The sequence below is a fragment of the Salmo salar genome, chromosome ssa10 (genome assembly GCF_905237065.1).
Source record: "Salmo salar chromosome ssa10, Ssal_v3.1, whole genome shotgun sequence".
NCBI classification, from domain to species: domain Eukaryota; kingdom Metazoa; phylum Chordata; class Actinopteri; order Salmoniformes; family Salmonidae; genus Salmo; species Salmo salar.
This window is the reverse complement of record NC_059451.1, coordinates 111,878,007-111,902,770: the sequence shown is the minus strand read 5'-3', so window position 1 is coordinate 111,902,770 and position 24,764 is coordinate 111,878,007. Positions and strand designations below refer to the sequence as shown.

Here is a 24,764-nt window from a genome sequence, read left to right as displayed (position 1 = left end):
GAAACTTTGAGGCTTCATTGCTTGCTTTTTCAGCATTAAACACCACTATCAGTTGCAAGAATAGGCTAGTCCTACAGATTGCAGTGAAAGGATTATCAACTGAATTGCGTCACATGATATTCGATGCATTGTTTATAGAGGCATTATAAACATGTAAGAATGAATACTAATTATAATCCCACAATATGGATTATATGTCTTGAAACTATTTAGTTTATAAATTGTTAAATGTTCAATATCAAAATTATCCACAAGTTGTTTCAATATCTGTTTTTATAATGCTTAAGACTAAACTATTTGGAGACAAAATATTAACCATAGTAATCTTTCAATTAAGTTAATGAACTCAATATAAATCTGTTAGAAAATAAACATAATTGAAATGGAAAATCTCTACCAAAAAGTATCTTTAAGGGGAAAAAATGTTCTCCCAAAGACACAATATTTACTTTATATCTGAACATTTCAATATAGTTTGCACCACTGACAGCATCCTGTCGGGCTGTATCACCGCCTGGTAAGGCAACTGCACCTCCCGCAACCGCAGGGCTCTCCAGAGGGTGGTGCGGTCTGCTCAATGCATCACCGGGGGCACACTGCCTGCCCCAGGACACCTACAGCACCCTAAGTCACAGGAAGGCCAAAAAGATCAAAGACATCAACTACCTGAGCCACGGCCTGTTCACCCTGCTATCATCCAGAAGGCGAGATCAGAACAGGTACAGCAAAGCTGGGACTGGAAAAACAGCTTCTATCTCAAGGCCATCAGACTGTTAAATAGCCATCACTAGCCGACCTCCACCCAGTACCCTGCCCTGAACTTAGTCATGGTCACTAGCCGGCTACCACCCGGCTACTCAACCCTGCACCTTAGAGGGTGCTACCCTATATACAGTGCATTCGTAAAGTATACAGACCTTGACCTTTTCTAAATTTTGTTACATTACAGCCTTATTTTAAAAATTGATTTAAAAAAAATTCCCCTAATCAATTTACACACTATACCCCATAATGACAAAGCAAAAACAGGTTTTAATTTTTTCCCCAAATGTATTAAAAATAAAAAAACTGAAATATCACATTTACATAAGTATTCAGACCCTTTATTTAGTACTTTGTTGAAGCACCTTTGACAGCGATTACAGCCTTGCGTCTTCTTGGGTATGACGCTACAAGCTTGGCACACCTGTATTTCGGCAGTGTCTCCCATTCTTCTCTGCAGATTCTCTCAAGCTCTGTCAGGTTGGATGGGGAGTGTCGCTGCACAGCTATTTTCAGGTCTCTCCAGAGATGTTAGATCGGGTTCAACTCCAGGCTCTGGCTGGGCCACTCAAGGACATTCAGAGACTTGTCCCGAAGCCACTCCTGTGTTGTCTTGGCTGTGTGCTTAGGGCCATTGTCCTGTTGGTAGTTGAACCTTCGCCCCAGTCGGAGGTCCTGAGTGCTCTAGAGGAGGTTTTCATCAAGGATCTCTCTGTACTTTGCGCTGTTCATCTTTCCCTTGATCCCGACTCGTCTCCCAGTCCCTGCTGCTGAAAAACATCCCCACAGCATGATGCTGCCACCACCATGCTTCACCGTAAGGATGTTGCCAGGTTTCCTCCAGACGTGACGCTTGGCATTCAGGCCAAAGAGTTCATTCTTGGATTCATCAACCCAGAGAATCTTGTTTCTCATTGTCAGAGTCTTTAGGTGCCTTTTGGCAAACTCCAAGTGGGCTGTCATGTTCCTTTTACTGAGGAGAGGCTTCCGACTGGCCACTCTACAATGAAGGCCTAATTTGTGGAGTACTGCAGAGATGATTGTCCTTCTGGAGAGTACTCCAATCTCCACAGAGGAACTCCGGAGCTTTGTCAGAGTGACCATCAGGTCCATCTCCCGATTGCTCAGTTTGGCCAGGTCTAGGAAGAGTCTTGGTGGTTACACAATTCTTCCATTTAAGAATGATGGAGGCCACTGTGTTCTTGGAGACCTTCAATGCTGCAGACATTTTTTGGTACCCTTCCCCAGATCTGTGCCTCGACACAATCCTGTCTCGGAGCTCTACGGACATTTCCTTCAACCTCATGGCTTGGTTTTTGCTCTGACATGCACTGTCAACTGTGGAACATTATATAGACAGGTGTGTGCCTTTCCAAATCATGTCCAATCAATTGAATTCTCTAGAAGAAAAAGAAACGCACACCTATTAAGGCGAGGTGCTGGGTAACGGAGTAGGAAACTTGAAAATAAGTGAGAGCCGCACACTCACAATCAATTGAATTCACCACAGGTGGACTCAAGGATGATCAATGGAAACAGGATGCACCTGAGCTCAATTCTGAGTGTCATAGAAAAGGGTCTGAATACATTTTCAAAAAATTCTAATAGGCTTTTTTCGCTTTGTCATTATGGGGTATTGTGTGTAGATTGATGAGGAAAATATGTATTTAATCAATTTTAGAATAAGGCTGTAACATAACAAAATGTGAAAAAAAGTCAAGGGGTCGGAATACTTTTCAATGTACTGTACATAGACATGGAATCCCTGGTCACTTTAATGTTTACATACTGTTTTATTCATTTCATATTTATATACTGTATTCTAGTCAATGCCATCCCATTAAACTACTGCTGTTTATGTACTATTCTAGCCTATGTACTCTACAGATATACCAAATATCCATATACTTAACAAAAATATAAAACGCAACATGCAACAATTTGAAATATTTTACTGTTACAGTACAATGAGGAAATCAGTCAATTGAAATAAATTCATTAGGCCCTAAAATGCAATTGTGTTCGTTGTCCGTCGCTTATGCCTGCCCATACCATAATTCCACCGCCACCATGAGGCACTCTTGTTCACAACGTTGACATCAGCAAACCACTCGCCCACACAACGCCATACATGTGGTCTGCCGTTGTGAGGCCGGTTGGCCGTACTGCCAAATTCTCTAAAACATCGTTGCTTATGGCTTATGGTAGCGAAATTAACATTAAATTATCAGGCAACAGTTCTGGGGGACATTCCTACAGTCAGCATGCCAATTGCACACTCCCTCAAAACTTGAGACATCTGTGGCATTTATTTGTGTGACAAAACTGCACATTTTAGAGCTGCCTTTTATTGTCCTCAGCACAAGGTGCACCTGTCTAATGATCATGCTGTTTAATATGCTACACTTGTCAGGTGGAGGGATTCTTGGCAAAGGAGAAATGCTCACTAACAGGGATGTAAAAGCTTAGAGAGAAATAAGCTTTGAGTGCGTCTGGAAAATTTCTGGGATCTTTTATTTCAGCTCATGAAACATGCAACCAACACTTTACATTTGGGTTTATATTTTTGTTCAGTGTACATACACACAGTACCAGTTAAATGTTTGGGCACACCTACTCATTCAAGGGTTTTTCTTTATTTTTACTATTTTCTACATTGTAGAATTATAGTGAAGACAAAATATATTTTAGATTCTTCAAAGTATCCACCCTTTGCCTTGATGACAGCTTTGCTGGCATTCTCTCAACCAGCTTCACGAGGTAGTCACCAGGAATGCATTTCAATTAACAGGTGTGCCTTGTTAAAAAGTACATTTGTGGAATTTCTTTCCTTCTTAATGAACTCTGAAGCATTTATTTGGGCTGCAATTTCTGAGGCTGGGAACTCCAATGTACCTCTGCAGCAGAGGTAACTCTGGGTCTTCCTTTCCTGTGGCGGTCCTCATGAGAGCCAGTTTCTTCATAGTGCTTGATGGTTTTTGCGACTGCACTTGAAGAAACTTTCAAAGTTCTTGAAATTTTACGGATTGACTGAACTTCATGTCTTAAATTAACGGACTGTCGTTTCTCTTTGCTTATTTGAGCCGATTTTGATTTCTTTAACTGTTTTTTCTTATTCCATAGGTGTTATTCCATAGTTAAGATGTCTTCACTTTTTTTCTACCATGTAGAAAATAGTAAAAATAAAGAAAAACCCTTGAATGAGTAGGCGGGTCCAAACTTGACAGGTACTGTAGATACTCTGGACATTGCTCTACCTAATATTTATATATTTCTTAATTCCATTCTTTAACTTTTATATTTATTTGTATTGTTAGATATTACTTCACTGCTGGAACTAGGAATGCAAGTATTTCGCTACACCCGCAATAACATCTGCTAAATATGTGTATGCGACCAAAAAAATGTGATTAGATTTTTAGTAGCCTAAATAGTTTGTCATATAGTCAACTACATAAAGTACTGAATATTGAATAATATGTAGGGGATGGATTTCCCTAATAATGTCCTAACTTGTGCAGCAACATCATGCAAAAAAAATGCTGGATGAAGAAATAGTTTTTATTTTACAAAAGCCCACAAAACTGCTTAAAACGATTAAGAACTCAATAAAAAAACAAGAACAAAGTATAACAAATATAAGGTACCTCAGTCAAAAACTAAACTTTTTTGCATTTGAGTTATTCTCATTCGGCATAATTCCTCAAACAGAAATGTAAATTAAGACAATTAAGCTAATTGATTGGTAACCTATGACAATTTATCCAAAGTAAGAGTAAATTGGATAATAAAGGAGCTGTCAGTCTAAAGGTAAACCTTGACACTCTTTGCTCTGAACAGGGCAAACAGCAGGCCTGCTCCAAGCATGCTCAGTGCAAGCCTCTTCAGGACCCGTCTCCTCCAGTCGCCGTGGGAACCAGGTGGAGGAAGTGGGCAGAAATCTCCTGCTGGGTCCATCTTAGGAAGAGGAGCAGCAGAACGTCACATGGTAAGAGGTGAGAAAAAGCACAGTGGACACACAAACTAGAGATGCGCACACACCATGGCTGTGTCTGAATACCCATACTAGTGTATAAAAAGAAAGTTTTACAGTATGTGACATTTTGAAAATATTACTCCCAAGTTAGTTGGATTATCATGGGGGGGGGAGATTCGGTCTTCAACAAGGTCCGCACTGAATTTTATTATATTTTCTTGCCTCCAAAATATAGATTTTTTTCCCCCTCTTTTTCTATGCTCCCTGACTGTTTAGCGTTCATTTCAGGGATTATCATTGAGCTGGATACAGTCCAGAAACTGAATGAATTTAAGTCCTTTATCATTACTACACTGTTTCCATTTGGTTTTAGTCATATTGAGTTTGTTTCCCCCCCTCGGATTGGACACCGTCGGATTGTAGATTTAACACTCCTGCCCTACAAGAACCTTCCGTCTTGACACTAGATGGTAGCCATGAGCAGTGTTTTGTCATGTGACAACTCTTCACACACCGTTGTGTCCTATCAATCGGTCCATTTATTAGGAATAAAATGAAACCGATCTGGGTGAGGTGATCTGTTTAAGTATGCAAATTAGATTTTGAATAAGAAGCACTCTGCACAGTATACCACCTGCTGCACCTGACAGGTAGATTTGGCACAGATCTACCATTCTACACAGTAATGTCCACCCCAGGGAACAATTCATCCCCCCCCCCATCTCCAAACTTTCTGTCAGGGCAGATATATTGTGTGTGTGTGCGCACCTGCGCTCTGTGTGTGTGTAGGGGGATGGGTGTCAAGACGAGCCCCCACAGATAAGATAAACGGGTGCAAGGGCCTTCCCCCTGGGCCCTGAGCCAGTGTCTCCAAATGGCCTCTGTTGGTTGTCGGATTCCTACCCCCCTCCTTCCTCACCCTAACCCCCCCCATCCCCCGTCCCCCGTCTCCACTCTGACAGGACACTGTCACACTGTCTCTGAGTTATAGGCTGTGAGGACTCGCCCTGTCAGAATCCTACACACAGCGCACACACACAGTGTGTAAACGCTGGATGAGCCATGGCGAGGATGAGAAGGGGAGTTGACCCAAGTGTGCAGGAAGTTTGGAGCAGACCTGGGAAGAGATGGTTAGGGCAGTGAAAGGGTGTGGAGGACCAGACCAAGAGAGATGGTTAGGGCAGTGAAAGGGTGTGGAGGACCAGACCAAGAGAGATGGTTAGGGCAGTGAAAGGGTGTGGAGGACCAGACCAAGAGAGATGGTTAGGGCAGTGAAAGGGTGTGGAGGACCAGACCAAGAGAGATGGTTAGGGCAGTGAAAGGGTGTGGAGGACCAGACCAAGAGAGATGGTTAGGGCAGTGAAAGGGTGTGGAGGACCAGACCAAGAGAGATGGTTAGGGCAGTGAAAGGGTGTGGAGGACCAGACCAAGAGAGATGGTTAGGGCAGTGAAAGGGTGTGGAGGACCAGACCAAGAGAGATGGTTAGGGCAGTGAAAGGGTGTGGAGGACCAGACCAAGAGAGATGGTTAGGGCAGTGAAAGGGTGTGGAGGACCAGACCAAGAGAGATGGTTAGGGCAGTGAAAGGGTGTGGAGGACCAGACCAAGAGAGATGGTTAGGGCAGTGAAAGGGTGTGGAGGACCAGACCAAGAGAGATGGTTAGGGCAGTGAAAAGGTGTGGAGGACCAGACCAAGAGAGATGGTTAGGGCAGTGAAAAGGTGTGGAGGACCAGACCAAGAGAGATGGTTAGGGCAGTGAAAGGGTGTGGAGGACCAGACCAAGAGAGATGGTTAGGGCAGTGAAAGGGTGTGGAGGACCAGACCAAGAGAGATGGTTAGGGCAGTGAAAGGGTGTGGAGGACCAGACCAAGAGAGATGGTTAGGGCAGTGAAAGGGTGTGGAGGACCAGACCAAGAGAGATGGTTAGGGCAGTGAAAGGGTGTGGAGGACCAGACCAAGAGAGATGGTTAGGGCAGTGAAAGGGTGTGGAGGACCAGAGCAAGAGAGATGGTTAGGGCAGTGAAAGGGTGTGGAGGACCAGACCAAGAGAGATGGTTAGGGCAGTGAAAGGGTGTGGAGGACCAGACCAAGAGAGATGGTTAGGGCAGTGAAAGGGTGTGGAGGACCAGACCAAGAGAGATGGTTAGGGCAGTGAAAGGGTGTGGAGGACCAGACCAAGAGAGATGGTTAGGGCAGTGAAAGGGTGTGGAGGACCAGACGAAGGAAACAGACTGTTCTCCAATTCGTTCTCTCAGAGTGGCCCACTGAGGGGAGCAGAAACATAGTGGCGGGGGCTCTTGGGTGACAGTGACACGCACACAGCAGTCAGAGAAAAAGGTGTGAGATGTACCTTGTGCAGCAGGTTCTTAAGGCAGGCGACCTCTTTCTGCAGGTCTCCAGTCTGGGCCACCAGCTCATTACAGATGGCCTGGGCCTCCTTCTTAGGGTCCAGGGACAACACCAGCTGAGGACAGAGAGAGTAAGTTAGGGGAGCTAGAAACAGGTTCGCTCTAGAAAAATCCATCAGTACTATAGTGTCTGACTGAAAACGCACTCACTTAATCTAACCACAAACATGAGTGGGGGCACCCCACTTTAGTAGGTTATACAACCATACGGTCTGCTTTCAGTCAGACAACAGCATTGATGGATCAGTCGCCAGTCCTTTAGATTATCAGAGAGGGACAGGGAATGACACACACCTCAGAGGCTCGGCGGGGGAAGCGGCTGATGACGTCCTGTACCGTCTCTGTCAAGTAGCAGCACTGCTGCCTCAGACTGATCAGGAAGTTATACAGCTCCTCACTTCTATAAGGACACACATACACCATTAGACAACTTTTCACAGTACTTCCCACTATCTATCAGTGTTGATGAAAGGGATGGGCATTTTCAATTATACCATTTTTCATTATTTTTATTTTATCTTTATTTAACTAGGCAAGTCAGTTAAGAAAAAATTCTTATTTTCAACGACGGCCTAGGAACTTTGAGTTAACTGCTTTGTTCAAGGGCAGAACGACAGATTTGTACCTTGTCAGCTCGGGGATTCGATCTTGCAACCTTTCAGTTACTAGTCCAACGCTCTAACCACTAGGCTACCTGCCACCCCAATAATGCCATTTTCCGGATATCTAGATGGCCTGGGATGTCCATGGCAGAGGTAAACAGCAGACAGGGCGCTTTTCTTCAGTAATTTGTCAGCAACAGCGAAGGAAAAGTCTGATTTTTGCAATGATAGAACTGATTCTGTTACAAATAGCTTTTCTGGTGAGTGTTTTGCATTGATATGTTTCAGGTATTGTGGAAACTCCATTTGCGGACTGCCTTTAATTGCTATTTGAAGAGGGGGAAACAGCATACCGATGCCAGGGCAGCCTGGAGGGCAGTAACTCAATGCACCGTTAGAAAAACTACATACAAAATATTTTTGTTTTACTAAATTAAGAATTTCAAATGTCATGCTATAGCCTTGTAGGTAGAAATGTCACAAGGATAATTTAATTTAGACATAGCCTTTTCATTGTTAAAATAGGCCAAACATCCGGATATTCGATTAACCGTGACCATGCCTAGTTGATGAGTCTCTTTCTACCTCAACCCAAGTGTGTTTATGTGTGACTGTCAGTGTGAGTGGGTGAGCAGCACAACCCGTGTCAGTCCGCATTCCTGCCCATCTCAAGTATACCCCCTATATGTCTCACCTAGACCAGGAGGGAGGGAGAGACAGAGGTCACCTGCAACAGACAGACATCTCCCCCTCTCCTCTCTATCCTGTACTATCAGTCCTGGGTGTGCTAGATAAACTAACAGAGCTGTAGTCCCAGGTCCCGAGCCTCTGGAAGGAGATAGTAACTCCAGTCTGACTGACACTGTTTACACGCCCGCTGACAGAGTGTGAGCATCACAAAACGGCTGCTACACATGCAGGGAAATGTACCATTAAGATAAAACAACCCATCAACACACACAGGGCAGCGGAACAATCGCAGCAACAAAAGAAATGTAAAAAAACAGACCGCAATGAACACGATGTACAAATAATTTGGATGTAAAACATATATATTTTTTTTAAATCTAGTTTTGAGTTATGAGAGGAAATCCTGGTCATTGGCCACACACAGTCTTATGTCTGTTCATTTGTCTGTTGTGTAGAGGTCAGTTGATTTAACTGTGTCTGCCCAGTCGCCCGTCCGTCCGTGTCAGTTGGTCCCCGGTGTGAAGATCCCCCCTGTCCATCAATCTGTCTGTCAGTCCATTAGTCATGTACTACAGGTGAAAATCCATCTAACATCCCAGGCCATCTAACATCCCAGGCCATCTAACATCCCAGGCCAACTAACATCCCAGGCCAACTAACATCCCAGGCCAACTAGAACATGACCATCTAACATCCCAGGCCAACTAACATCCCAGGCCATCTAACATCCCAGGCCATCTAACATCCCAGGCCATCTAACATCCCAGGCCAACTAACATCCCAGGCCAACTAACATCCCAGGCCAACTAACATCCCAGGCCAACTAGAACATGACCATCTAACATCCCAGGCCAACTAACATCCCAGGCCATCTAACATCCCAGGCCAACTAACATCCCAGGCCAACTAACATCCCAGGCCAACTAGAACATGACCATCTAACATCCCAGGCCATCTAGAACATGGCCATCTAACATCCCAGGCCAACTAGAACATGACCATCTAACATCCCAGGCCATCTAACATCCCAGGCCATCTAACATCCCAGGCCAACTAGAACATGACCATCTAACATCCCAGGCCATCTAACATCCCAGGCCATCTAACATCCCAGGCCAACTAACATCCCAGGCCATCTACATCCCAGGCCATCTAACATCCCAGGCCAACTAACATCCCAGGCCAACTAGAACATGACCAATTAACATCCCAGGCCATCTAACATCCCAGGCCATCTAACATCCCAGGCCATCTAACATCCCAGGCCATCTAACATCCCAGGCCATCTAACATCCCAGGCCAACTAGAACATGACCATCTAACATCCCAGGCCAACTAACATCCCAGGCCATCTAACATCCCAGGCCAACTAACATCCCAGGCCATCTAACATCCCAGGCCAACTAGAACATGGCCATCTAACATCCCAGGCCATCTAACATCCCAGGCCAACTAACATCCCAGGCCAATTAACATCCCAGGCCATCTAACATCCCAGGCCAACTAGAACATGGCCATCTAACATCCCAGGCCATCTAACATCCCAGGCCATCTAACATCCCAGGCCATCTAACATCCCAGGCCATCTAACATCCCAGGCCATCTAACATCCCAGGCCATCTAACATCCCAGGCCAACTAACATCCCAGGCCATCTAACATCCCAGGCCATCTAACATCCCAGGCCATCTAACATCCCAGGCCATCTAACATCCCAGGCCAACTAGAACATGGCCATCTAACATCCCAGGCCATCTAACATCCCAGGCCATCTAACATCCCAGGCCAACTAACATCCCAGGCCAATTAACATCCCAGGCCATCTAACATCCCAGGCCAACTAGAACATGGCCATCTAACATCCCAGGCCATCTAACATCCCAGGCCATCTAACATCCCAGGCCATCTAACATCCCAGGCCATCTAACATCCCAGGCCATCTAACATCCCAGGCCATCTAACATCCCAGGCCAACTAACATCCCAGGCCATCTAACATCCCAGGCCATCTAACATCCCAGGCCATCTAACATCCCAGGCCATCTAACATCCCAGGCCATCTAACATCCCAGGCCATCTAACATCCCAGGCCATCTAACATCCCAGGCCATCTAACATCCCAGGCCATCTAACATCCCAGGCCAACTAGAACATGGCCATCTAACATCCCAGGCCATCTAACATCCCAGGCCATCTAACATCCCAGGCCATCTAACATCCCAGGCCAACTAGAACATGGCCATCTAACATCCCAGGCCATCTAACATCCCAGGCCAACTAGAACATGGCCATCTAACATCCCAGGCCATCTAACATCCCAGGCCATCTAACATCCCAGGCCATCTAACATCCCAGGCCATCTAACATCCCAGGCCATCTAACATCCCAGGCCAACTAACATCCCAGGCCATCTAACATCGCAGGCCAACTAACATCCCAGGCCATCTAACATCGCAGGCCATCTAACATCCCAGGCCATCTAACATCCCAGGCCAACTAGAACATGACCATCTAACATCCCAGGCCAACTAACATCCCAGGCCATCTAACATCCCAGGCCAACTAGAACATGGCCATCTAACATCCCAGGCCATCTAACATCCCAGGCCATCTAACATCCCAGGCCATCTAACATCCCAGGCCATCTAACATCCCAGGCCAACTAGAACATGACCATCTAACATCCCAGGCCAACTAACATCCCAGGCCAACTAGAACATGACCATCTAACATCCCAGGCCATCTAACATCCCAGGCCATCTAACATCCCAGGCCATCTAACATCCCAGGCCATCTAACATCCCAGGCCATCTAACATCCCAGGCCATCTAACATCCCAGGCCATCTAACATCCCAGGCCAACTAGAACATGGCCATCTAACATCCCAGGCCAACTAGAACATGGCCATCTAACATCCCAGGCCAACTAACATCCCAGGCCATCTAACATCCCAGGCCAACTAACATCCCAGGCCATCTAACATCCCAGGCCAACTAACATCCCAGGCCAACTAGAACATGACCATCTAACATCCCAGGCCATCTAACATCCCAGGCCAACTAACATCCCAGGCCAACTAACATCCCAGGCCAACTAGAACATGGCCATCTAACATCCCAGGCCATCTAACATCCCAGGCCATCTAACATCCCAGGCCATCTAACATCCCAGGCCAACTAACATCCCAGGCCATCTAACATCCCAGGCCATCTAACATCCCAGGCCATCTAACATCCCAGGCCAACTAGAACATGGCCACTAGGTCCTGGGATGAGCATAAAGCATAAGGGATGTGGTAATCTAGTGCTTTAATGTTTACAGTGTGGCCATCAGAGGATTTACTCCTGGGGGATTTAAAGGCTCAGTAAAAGTACCCCTGTAGCCCTGGCCCTAACACTACAGTACAGGGGAGGACATGGCCATCACATTTCAGGATTCATGACGTGAGTGGCTGCAGGCAGACATGACCGCTTGGCCTGAGAGCTATCCTATCATCAGTCACAGAGAGGGGGGTGGGGGTGGGGGGGGGGGTGAAAGAGAGGATTTCACTCCATCGCCTCTCACCTTACAAATCATTACGGCCCCATTTAATAAACCATTAGGACTGCTCTCAGAAGCTCGGAGAGAATATAGGAGGTAGGCTGTGGGAGACTATAGGAGGCTGTGGGAGAATAACAGGGGGATAGATGCTTTAGGTCAGTCTGACAGATGACTTCCAGTGATGTGCTGGAGGATGGACTGTGTACAGTATGTAATGTAAGTCTGTAGGTGTTTGTGTTGCATATATAATGTGTCAAGAAAATATGTTATTGTGCTTGACCTGGAAGTAATTGCTCAAAATAATAATTTTCTTCATTGTACTTTAATGTTACCCGCTGTCTATGTTCTCCAGCTGGTCGACAGTGTCCAGGTCGACCCGGTCTAGATGCATCTCCTTCACTGCACTCAGAACCTTCTGCTGGTCCTCTGGGTCGGAGATACCAATCTGGGGGAGAATGCAACATACTGGTAACTCAGGTTGCAAAATTCCCAAAACGTTCCCAAAGTTCCCAGGTTTTTCAGAAATCCTGGTAGGAGCATTCTCAGTTGGAGGATTCCCTCCATGCTAATTCCGTACTGATTCCAGGAACCATATAGATTTCAGAAAAACCTGGAAGCTTGCTGACAGACTGACATAAAGAGTTGTGTCATACCTTCTCCAGGTCATCCTTCTCCATGGTTACCAGGTAGCTCCAAGTGATGTCATTTTCCTACGGAAAGAAGAAAAACTACTTTGACGATCTGACAACTTGCAAACCAGCCCACAGCCTGAACAGATATTGTACTATCATTTACAAACTGCATTTGTGTAGCTACAGGTATGTGTATTGTTTTAATACCGGTAACAGATTACAGTATGTGTTTGTGTTGTGTAGCTACAGGTATGTGTATTGTTTTAATACCGGTAACAGATTACAGTATGTGTTTGTGTTGTGTAGCTACAGGTATGTGTATTTTTATTTAATACCGGTAACAGATTACAGTATGTGTTTGTGTTGTGTAGCTACAGGTATGTGTATTTTTTTAATACCGGTAACAGACTACAGTATGTGTTTGTGTTGTGTAGCTACAGGTATGTGTATTGTTTTAATACCGGTAACAGATTACAGTATGTGTTTGTGTTGTGTAGCTACAGGTATGTGTATTGTTTTTTAATACCGGTAACAGACTACAGTATGTGTTTGTGTTGTGTAGCTACAGGTATGTGTATTTTTATTTAATACCGGTAACAGATTACAGTATGTGTTTGTGTTGTGTAGCTACAGGTATGTGTATTGTTTTAATACCGGTAACAGATTACAGTATGTGTTTGTGTTGTGTAGCTACAGGTATGTGTATTTTTATTTAATACCGGTAACAGATTACAGTATGTGTTTGTGTTGTGTAGCTACAGGTATGTGTATTTTTTTAATACCGGTAACAGACTACAGTATGTGTTTGTGTTGTGTAGCTACAGGTATGTGTATTGTTTTAATACCGGTAACAGATTACAGTATGTGTTTGTGTTGTGTAGCTACAGGTATGTGTATTGTTTTTTAATACCGGTAACAGACTACAGTATGTGTTTGTGTTGTGGAGCTACAGGTATGTGTATTTTTATTTAATACCGGTAACAGATTACAGTATGTGTTTGTGTTGTGTAGCTACAGGTATGTGTATTGTTTTTTAATACCGGTAACAGATTACAGTATGTGTTTGTGTTGTGTAGCTACAGGTATGTGTATTGTTTTTTAATACCGGTAACAGATTACAGTATGTGTTTGTGTTGTGTAGCTACAGGTATGTGTATTGTTTTTTAATACCGGTAACAGATTACAGTATGTGTTTGTGTTGTGTAGCTACAGGTATGTGTATTTTTATTTAATACCGGTAACAGATTACAGTATGTGTTTGTGTTGTGTAGCTACAGGTATGTGTATTTTTATTTAATACCGGTAACAGATTACAGTATGTGTTTGTGTTGTGTAGCTACAAGTATGTGTATTTTTATTTAATACCGGTAACAGATTACAGTATGTGTTTGTGTTGTGTAGCTACAGGTATGTGTATTTTTTTAATACCGGTAACAGATTACAGTATGTGTTTGTGTTGTGTAGCTACAGGTATGTGTATTTTTATTTAATACCGGTAACAGATTACAGTATGTGTTTGTGTTGTGTAGCTACAGGTATGTGTATTGTTTTTTAATACCGGTAACAGATTACAGTATGTGTTTGTGTTGTGTAGCTACAGGTATGTGTCTTTTTTTAATACCGGTAACAGATTACAGTATGTGTTTGTGTTGTGTAGCTACAGGTATGTGTATTGTTTTAATACCGGTAACAGACTACAGTATGTGTTTGTGTTGTGTAGCTACAGGAAGGTGTATTGTTTTTTAATACCGGTAACAGATTACAGTATGTGTTTGTGTTGTGTAGCTACAGGTATGTGTATTTATTTAATACCGGTAACAGATTACAGTATGTGTTTGTGTTGTGTAGCTACAGGTATGTGTATTGTTTTTTAATACCGGTAACAGATTACAGTATGTGTTTGTGTTGTGTAGCTACAGGTATGTGTATTGTTTTTTTAATACCGGTAACAGATTACAGTATGTGTTTGTGTTGTGTAGCTACTTGTTACCGGTATGTCTATTTGATCTAATGATGAAAATATCAATCCACCCCCGCCGCCCCAACCTGAGCTTCATACAGTATAGTTTTTACCCCAATCACTCCAGAGTTAGACACAGTCTTTACACCTGCCTGCTCAACATCAATAAGCCAGCAGTAGGGTTGGACAGGTATTTGATAATACCATATGCTGGGATATGGCATGAAGGAGGTATGAAAATCTGAAAACTGCCCAACCACAGTGAGGATGAGGTACTCCTGTGTGTGTGTGTGTGTGTGTGTGTGTGTGTGTGTGTGTGTGTGTGTGTGTGTGTGTTTAAGCAGTACACTACTTACTAGCATTATGTCAGAGAGGTACTCCAGGTTGAGTCCGTGCAGAAGCAGCTCGATGTCACACAGTTTGGCCAGACTAGGAGAGGTTCAAGGTCGTTATTTTAAAAGTGAATGGGCGCATTTGAGATTGACTACATTGCAGTCCAACTGTGCAGAATCACTGATCAACAAATCAACCTTTAAATCATTAAATCACCTACTCAACATTATTTGTAAAATCAGTCAGTTTGCTTATGCTTTCAAAGTAATGCATTCTCAATAACTTCCCCGGTTAAATAAAAGCAATAAATAAATACATAAATAGGTTTAAGAGCGTACTACATCAACCCCACGTAGCCAAGTCGGACGCCTAAAATATTTCAGAACAGATAAACATTGACAGATTAAACAATCCAAATGAAAACGTTGAATCTTCAACTGTCAAACACATAAGACTAAATATGTTAAAGCATTATGGTGCAGATTTAGCAGCTAGTCCCTAGATGTTTGTTTTGTCTAAAAACCGGTCACATGGCATGGGACACTTAACTCTACGTCCACTAGAGGGCCTCAAATACCAATCACGGCGGCTGGCCTCCACTGACTGATCTGTGGCCTTTTCTCAATTCATCTTACCTCGATTCCTCGCATCCTCTGTCGTCATCTCCTAAAAACGAATTGTAAATGAACTCCTGAGGGGAGGGACCTTTTACCTCCTCCAATACGGTTGAGAAGAGGATATAGGATGTAAGGAATCGAAGATGAATTGAGATTTAGCAATGGTCTCACCTCTCCTTGGAGTCAGCAGATAGATCGGAGTCCCTCTTGAAGAACTTGAAGAGGGTCTCCTCCTTCGAGGTTACCTGCCCGTTGGTGAGGGCATTGCCTGGGGATGCCAGGATCCTGGCAATCTGCGGGGGAAGAAGACCAGATATACAAAACTCTCTCCATGACAGACTGACCAGGTGAAAGCTATGATCCCTTATTGATGTCACTTGTTAAATCCACTTCAGCATGTGTAGATGAAGGGGAGGAAACAGGTTAAAGAAGGATTATTAAGCCTTGAGACATCGAGGATTGTGTATGTGTGCCATTTAGAGGGTGAATGGGAAAGAAAAGATTGAAGTGCCTTTGAACGGGGTATGGTAGTAGGTGCCAGATACACCGGTTTGAGTGTCAAGAACTGCTGTGCTGCTGGGTTTTTCACGCTCAACAGTTTCCTGTGTGTATCAAGAATGGTCAGCCACCCAAAGGACTTCCAGACAACTTCACACAGCTGTGGGAAGCATAGGAGTTAACATGGGCCTGCAACCCTGTGGAACACTTTAGACACCTTGTGGAGTCCATGCCCCGACGAATTGAGGGGGTACAATTCAATATTAGGAAGGTGTTCCTAATGTTTTGTACACTCCGTGTATTTGATATAATGTTTGCAAGAGAAGGGGAAGATGGCACTAGTCTCACGCCTCAGGACTACCATTTCATAGTGTGGTAAATTTGTGGCTGTGGTTAGTGTTTGGTTTTACTGTACCTGTGGTTGTTTAAACACCAGATTTTGGTGCCAGAGTTATGTACTTGACAAACTGTGTGGGAAACAAAGTTGTGACTGTGGGGTTCTGTTGGTTCTACATGTGGTGAATTGAACACCGTGGCTATATCAGAAGCACTCTTTCTCTTGATAATATATACTGAACAAAAATATAAACGCAACATGTTGGCCCCATGTCTCATGAGCTGAAATAAAAGATCCCAGAAATGTTCCATATGCACAAAAAGCTTATTTCTCTGTGCCCAAATTTGTTTCATTCCTGTTAGTGAGTATTTCTCTTTTGCCAAGATAATCCATCCACCTGACAGCTGTGGCATATCAAGAAGCTGATTAAATAGCATGATCATTACACAGGTGCACCTTGTTCTGGGGACAATAAAGGGCCGCTCTAAAATGTGCAGTTTTGTCACACAATGCCACAGATGTCTCAAGTTTTGAGGGAGCGTGCAGTTGGCATGCTGACTGCAGGAATATCCACCAGCGCTGTTGCCAGAGAACTCAATGTTCATTTGGCAGTACGTCCAACCGGCCTCACAACCGCAAACCACGTGTAACCATGCCAGCCCATTCTGATTGGCTGGGTGGGCCTACACCCTCCCAGGCCCACCCATGGCTGCGCCCCTGCCCAGTCATGAAATCCGTAGATTAGGGCCTAATGAATTTATTTCAATTGACTGATTTCCTTATATGAACTATAACTCAATAAAATCGTTAAAACTGTTGCATTTATATTTTTGTTCAGTATAAATAATATAATTACTGGTTGTGTTTACCTGTGGTCGCTTGAAGACCTTGGCCAAGTCGGCAGCACTCTTCTCTGCTTTGGTCTTGATGGTCTTGTCTGCCCCCAGCTGGAGCAGCTTGAGGACGGCCTCTTCTCTTCCGTACTGCACCGCCACACTCAAGGCCTGGGGCCAAAGGTCACAGCAGGTCATCACCTACTATCAATGTCTAGCGGCATCCTAATTACTATTAATAACAACAGTGTCACCAATCATTACTATCAATCACAGTTAGAATCAATCAAGAGAATGTAAAAGCATTTGATTGTTGTAAGCATGGGCTGGAGGGAGTTTCCACCATATTTCCTAAACCAGTCATTTTCTTTCAAATAACATGTTATTGGTCATGTACACATATTTAGCAGATGTTATTGCGGGTGTAGCGAAATGCTTGTTAATGCTTTCAAACTATGTCCCAAGGGAAGTGAACAAGTCCACACTTTTGGAAAAAGGAGAGATTATTGGGACGCATGGAAGGCTGATGTATAAAAGTAAAAACGAAAGTGTCCGCTTATGTGAGACACGCATTACACCAGGTAGGCATCCTTACCGTGTACCCATTTTCATCCTGGGAGTTGATCTCTGCCCCATGAGACAACAGCAGGTTGATCACCTGACTGTAGCCGTCCCGGGATGCCAGCATCAGGGATGTCATACGAGACCTGGGAATTACAATAGAATGAATAGGGTGTCCACCCTATCTACCTAGAATGGGTGAAAATGCACTTTGGTAACGAAATTTCACTGCCTTCAGAAAGTATTCATACTCCTCGACTTCATTTGTTTATGTAGGTAAGGGTAGAGTGACTATGCATAGATAACAAACAGTGAGTAACAGCAGTGTAAAAACAAATGGGGGGGGGGGGGTCAATGTAAATAGTCCGGGTGGCCATTTGATTAATTGTTCAGCATGCTTGGGCGTAGAAGCTGTTAAGGAGCCTTTTGGTCAGAGACTTGGCACTCCGGTACCGCTTGCCGTGCGGTAGCAGAGAGAACAGTCTGTGAGACTTGGGTGACTGGAGCCTTTGACAATTTTTTGGGCTTTCCTCTGGCACTACCTAGTATATACAGTGAGGGAAAAAAGTATTTGATCCCCTGCTGATTTTGTACGTTTGCCCACTGACAAAGAAATGATCAGTCTATAATTTTAATGGTAGGTTTATTTGAACAGTGAGAGACAGAATAACAACAAAAAAATCCAGAACAACACATGGCAAAAATGTTATAAATTGATTTGCATTTTAATGAGGGAAATAAGTAGAAAGATTTCTGGCTCCCAGGTGTCTTTTATACGGGTAACGAGCTGAGATTAGGAGCACACTCTTAAAGGGAGTGCTCCCCCTAATCTCAGCTTGTTACCTGTATAAAATACACCTGTCCACAGAAGCAATCAATCAATCAGATTCCAAACTCTCCACCATGGCCAAGACCAAAGAGCTCTCCAAGGATGTCAGGGACAACATTGTAGACCTACACAAGGCTGGAATGGGCTACAAGACCATCGCCAAGCAGCTTGGTGAGAAGGTGACAACAGTTGGTGCGATTATTCACAAATGGAAGAAACACAAAAGAACTGTCAATTTCCCTCGGCCTGGGGCTCCATACAAGATGTCACCTCGTGGAGTTGCAATGATCATGAGAACGGTGAGGAATCAGCCCAGGACTACAAGGGAGGATCTTGTTAATGATCTCAAGGCAGCTGGGACCATAGTCACCAAGAAAACAATTGGTAACACACTACGCCGTGAAGGACTGAAATCCTGCAGCGCCCACAAGGTCCCCCTGCTCAAGAAAGCACATATACATGCCCGTCTGAAGTTTGCCAATGAGCATCTGAATGATTCAGAGGACAACTGGGTGAAAGTGTTGTGGTCAGATGAGACCAAAATGGAGCTCTTTGGCATCAACTCAACTCGCCGTGTTTGGAGGAGGAATGCTGCCTATGACCCTAAGAACACCATTCCCACCGTCAAACATGGAGGTGGAAACATTATGCTTTGGGGGTGTTTTTCTGCTAAGCGGACAGGACAACTTCACCGCATCAAAAGGGACGATGGACGGGACTATGTACCGTCAAATCTTGGGTGAGAACCTCCTTCCCTCAGCCAGGGCATTGAAAATGGGTCGTGGATGGGTATTCCAGCATGACAATGACCCAAAACGCACGGCCAAGGCAACAAAGGAGTGGCTCAAGAAGAAGCACATCCCATAGAAAATCTGTGGAGGGAGCTGTAAGTTCGAGTTGCCAAACGTCAGCCTCGAAACCTTAATGACTTGGAGAAGATCTGCAAAGAGGAGTGGGACAAAATCCCTCCTGAGATGTGTGCAAACCTGGTGGCCAACTACAAGAAACGTCTGACCTCTGTGATTGCCAACAAGGGTTTTGCCACCAAGTACTACGTCATGTTTTGCAGAGGGGGTCAAATACTTATTTCCCTTATTAAAATGCAAATCAATTTATAACATTTTTGAGATGCGTTTTTCTGGATTTTTTTGTTGTCATTTTGTCTCTCACTGTTCAAATAAACCTACCATTAAAAGTATAGACTGATCATTACTTTGTCAGTGGGCAAACGTACAAAATTAGCAGGGGATCAAATACTTTTCCCCCCTCACTGTAGGTCCTGGATGGCCCCAGTGATGTACTGGGCCATACGCACTACCCTCTGTAGCGCCTTACGGTCAAATGCCAAGCAGTTGCCATACCAGGCAATGCTCTCAACGGTTCAGTTGTAGAAGTTTTTCAGGATCTGGTGACCCATGCCAAATCTTTTCAGTCTCCCGTGAGGGAAAAGGTGTTGTCGTGCCCTCTTCACGACTGTCTTGGTGTGGACCATGGTTTGTTGGTGATGTGGACACCAAGGAACTTGAAACTCTCGACCCGCTCCACTACAGCCCCGTCGATGGTAATGGGGGCCTGTTCAGCCCGCCTTTCCCTGACGTCCACGATCAGCTCCTTTGTCTTGCTTACAATCTTGTGGGTGAACAGGGAGTACAGGAGGGGACTACGCACACACCCCTGTGGGACCCCAGTGTTGAGGATCAGCGTGGTGGCAGACGTGTGGTTGCCTACGCTTACTACCTGGGGGCGGCCTGTCAGGATGTCCAGGATCCAGTTACAGAGGGAGGTGTTGTTCCAGGGTCTTTAGCTTAGTGATGAGCTTTGTGGGCAATATGGTGTTGAATGCTGAGCTGTAGTCAATGAACAGCATTCTCACATAGGTGTTCCTTTTGTCCAGGTGGGAAAGGGCATTGAGATTGCGTCATATGTGGATCTGTTGGGGCAGTACGTGAATTGGAGTGGGTCTAGGGTATCCAGGATGATGCTGTTGATGTGAGCCATGATCAGCCTTTCAAAGCACTTCATGGCTACTGACATGAGTGCTACGGGGCAGTAATCATTTAGGCAGGTTACCTTCGCATCCTTGGGCATAGGGACTATGGTGGTCTGCTTGAAACATGTAGGTATTACAGACTCGGTCAGGGAGAGGTTGAAAATGTCAGCGAAGACACTTGCCAGTTTGTCCACGCATGTACACGTCCTGGCAATCCGTCTGGCCCCGCAGCTTTGTGAATGTTGACCTGTTTGAAGGTCTTGCTCACATCGGCTACCGAGAGCATTATCACACAGTCGTCCGGAATAGCTGGTGTTCTCATGCATGTGTCAGTGTTCCTTGTCTCGAAGCGAGCATAAAACTAATTTAGCTCATCTGGTAGGCTCGCGTCACTGGGCAGCTCGCGGCTGGTTTTCCCTTTGTAGTACGTAATAGTTTTCAAGCCCCGCCACATCCGACGAGCGTCTGAATCCTACTACACTGGCTCTATCTTAATCCTATATTGACGCTTTTCCTGTTTGATGGTTCGTCTGAGGGCATAGCGGGACTTCTTATAAGCATCTGGATTAATATCCCTCTCCTTGACTAGCTTTATATATTGCCGTCCTTCCAAACTCAGTTGCCGGAGAGGAAGCAAACCACTCAGGGATTTCACCATGAGGCGAATGGTCACTTTAAAACAATTACAGATTTTAATGGCTGTGATTGGAGACAACTGAGGATGAATCAACAACATTGTAGTTACTCCACTTAATTGACTGAGTGAATAAAAATATTCCAAAACATGCATCGTTTGCAACAAGGCACTACATACTGCCCCCAAAAATTGCAAAGCTATTAATTTTTGTTCTGAATATAAAGTGTTATGTTTGGGGCAATTCCAATACACTCAAGTACCACTCTCCATATTTTTAAGCATAGTGGTGGCTGCATCATGCTATGGCTTGTAGTCGTTAAGGACTAAGGAGTTTTCAGGATTTTTTTTTTAGGGAATAGAGCTAAGCACAGGCAAACCTCTGCCAAAGGTGCTTCTACAAAGTTCAGTAAACACTGAACAAAAATATAAAAACGCAACATGCAACAATTTCTAAGATTTTACGAACTTACAATTCATATAAGGAAATCAGTCAATTGAAATAAAACTGTTTCTGACAGTCTGCAGAAATTCTTCGGTTGTGCAAACCCACATTTTCATCAGATGTACGGGTGGCTAGTCTCCGACAATCCCGCAGGTGAATAAGCCAGATGTGGTGGTCCTGGGCTGGCATGGTTACACGTGGTCTGCGGTTGGAGGCTTATGGTAGAGAAATTAACTTTAACTTCTCTGGTAACAGCTCTGGTGGACATTCCTGCAGTCAGCATGCCAATTGCACGCTTCCTCAAAACTTGAGACATATGTTTTGTGACAAAACTGCACATTTTATAGCGGCCTTTTATTTTACCCAGCACAAGGTGCATATGTGTAATGATCATGCTGTTTAATCAGCATCTTGATATGCCACACCTGGTCAGGTAGATGGGTTATCTTAGCAAAAGAGAAATGGTCACTAACAGGGATGTAAACAAATTTGGGCACAACATTTCTGAGAAATAAGCTTTTTGTGCGTATGGACAATTTCTGGAATCTTTTATTTCAGCTCATGAAACATGGGACCAACACTACATGTTGCGTTTATATTTTTGTTCAATGCAAATTAGATATCTGTATTTCATTTTAAAAACTTTTTTTATTTATTCTAAAAACATGTTTTCACTGTCATTATGGGGTATTGTGTGAATAAAATACATTTATTCAATTTTGAATTCAGACTAACAAAATGTGGAATAAGTCAAGGGGTATGAAGACTTAAGGAAATGTTATATAATACATTTTACCAAGAGAAATATGATTATTGATGTTCTGAATCGTTCAGTGGACATTCCTGCAGTCAGCAATGGTCTTTAACCTCCCTGGGCAAGGTGGGACGCTTTTATATTAGAGTGAGGCATAAAGCAATCACAGGTGTTGATCAGGAGCGCTAAGACAACAACGGGTAAATGGTGATGAATGGGCAGAGCGGGTCAGTTAGGTACATACAGGACCTGAGATCGAGGCTGGGGCTGACAGATAAACAAAATGAGGTACTGTGTTATTGAAACAGTCCAGGGGGCATCAGCTGTGTAGCCGAGTGATCATATGGTCAAAAGAGCAGCAATAGCTGAGTCAGGGTGCCATTCGGTAGTCACTACTACGCTAGGCGAGCAGGGGACACAGCGTTCAGAAAAGCTAGCGGGCCGGGGCTTGTGTACGGTTCTTCGGCGACATCGTAACAGATAGCCTGTTGAGACCACATCGGGCGATCATGTCGGCAGTCCAGTCGTGATGGATCGGCGGTGCTCCGTGTCGACAGTAAAGGGTCCAGGCCAGTTGGCAAAGGAGGTATTGTAGCCCTAGAATTAGCTGGTATATGGGCCTAGCTCGAGACTAGCTCAAAGCTAGCTGGTGCTTGCTTTGGGACAGAGGCATTAGCTAACAGTAGCCACTCGTTTTCAGCTAGCTAGCTGCCATGATCCAGTGTAATGATCCAGAGCAGCAGGAATCCGGTGATATGGTAGAGAGAAGCAGTCCGATATGCTGTGAGTTGATATCGCGCTGTGCAGACTGGCAGGTGTTGTCCGAGCTAAGGCTGGCTGGTGGCCGGCTGATGACCGAGAAAAAGGTGAAGACCGCTAGCCGTAGCTAACAAAGACTAGTAGCTAGTTATCTGGTTAGCTCCTGATGGAAGTTCCAGTTATAAGGAACGAAAACAGCACATCCGTACCACATTGGATGAGGCGGGTTGCAGGAAAGTTTAGTTCATAGACAGAAAGTGAGATTAAGATATACACGAAAAAGACTGGTTATTTACACGGGATAAGACACGGGATAAGACAAAGACAAATACACACGTCCTACTGCTACGCCATCTTGGTTGCAAGTTTCTCACACGACTGGCCTATCTGGGTGATGTTTTATCTCACCTGAATGATCTGAATCTAGGATTACAGGGACTCTCCGCAACTATATTCAATGTGCGGGACAAAATTGATGAAGAAGTTGGAGCTCTTCTCTGTCTGCATTTAACTTCTATGGGCGTCCCACTCTAGTCAACAGCCAGTGGAATCGCGTGGCGCGAAATACAAATACCTCATAAATGCTATAACTTCAATTTCTCAAACATATGACTATTTTACACCATTTTAAAGACAAGACTCTCATTAATCTAACCACACTGTCCGATTTCAAAAAGGCTTTACAGCGAAAGCAAAACATTAGATTATGTCAGGAGTAGAGGTCGACCGATTAATCGGAATGGCCGATTAATTAGGGCCGATTTCAAGTTTTCATAACAATCTGTAATCGGTATTTTTGGCCACCGATTTGCCGATTAAAAAATATATGTATTTTAAAAAAAAAAACTTTATTTAACTAGGCAAGTCAGTTAAAGAACAAATTCTTATTTTCAATGACGGCCTAGGAACGGTGGGTTAACTGCCTTGTTCAGGGGCAGAACGACAGATTTTTACCTTGTCAGCTTGGGGATGAAACCTTACGTTAACTAGCCCAACGCTCTAACCACCTGCTTTACGTTACCAAGGTAAGTTGCTAGCTAGCATTAAACTTATCTTATAAAAAAACAATCAATCATTCATAAACACTAGTTAACTACACATGGTTGATGATATTACTAGTTTATCTAGCCTGTCCTGCTTTGCATATAATCGATGTGGTGCACATTCTCGAAAAAGGACCGTCTTTGCTCCGACGTGTACCTAACCATAAACATCAATACACAAGTATATATTTTTAAACCTGCATATTTAGTTAATATTGCCTGCTAACATGAATTTCTTTTAACTAGGGAAAATGTGTCACTTCTCTTGCAAACAGAGTCAGGGTATATGCAGCAGTTTGGGCCGCCTGGCTTGTTGCGAACTGTGAAGTCTATTTCTTCCTAACAAAGACAGCAGACTTCGCCAAACGGGGATGATTTAACAAAAGCACATTTGCAAAAAAAAAGCACAATCGTTGCACGACTGTACCTAACCATAAACATCAAGGCCTTTCTTAAAATCAATACACAGAAGTATATATTTTTTAAACCTGCATATTTAGCTAAAAGAAATCCAGGTTAGCAGGCAATATTAACCAGGTGAAATTGTGTCAGTTCTCTTGCG

General features: G+C 44.1%; 1 protein-coding gene across 1 annotated transcript in view; it reads right to left on the bottom strand.

Moving 5' to 3' along the window:
• Positions 1–4,309: 4,309 nt before the first annotated feature.
• asz1 (ankyrin repeat, SAM and basic leucine zipper domain containing 1) overlaps positions 4,310–24,764 on the bottom strand; it is a 60,523-nt gene continuing 40,068 nt past the window's right edge. Inside the window, exons 6-14 of the mRNA XM_014125639.2 lie at positions 17,783–17,894; positions 17,224–17,358; positions 15,691–15,812; positions 14,926–14,998; positions 12,631–12,687; positions 12,310–12,422; positions 7,441–7,546; positions 7,089–7,202; positions 4,310–4,719 (exon numbers count right to left, since the gene is read on the bottom strand). Of these exons, the coding sequence (XP_013981114.1) occupies positions 4,567–4,719; positions 7,089–7,202; positions 7,441–7,546; positions 12,310–12,422; positions 12,631–12,687; positions 14,926–14,998; positions 15,691–15,812; positions 17,224–17,358; positions 17,783–17,894 (985 nt within the window). The 3' untranslated portion in view covers positions 4,310–4,566. The remainder of the gene's footprint in view (positions 4,720–7,088; positions 7,203–7,440; positions 7,547–12,309; positions 12,423–12,630; positions 12,688–14,925; positions 14,999–15,690; positions 15,813–17,223; positions 17,359–17,782; positions 17,895–24,764) is intronic.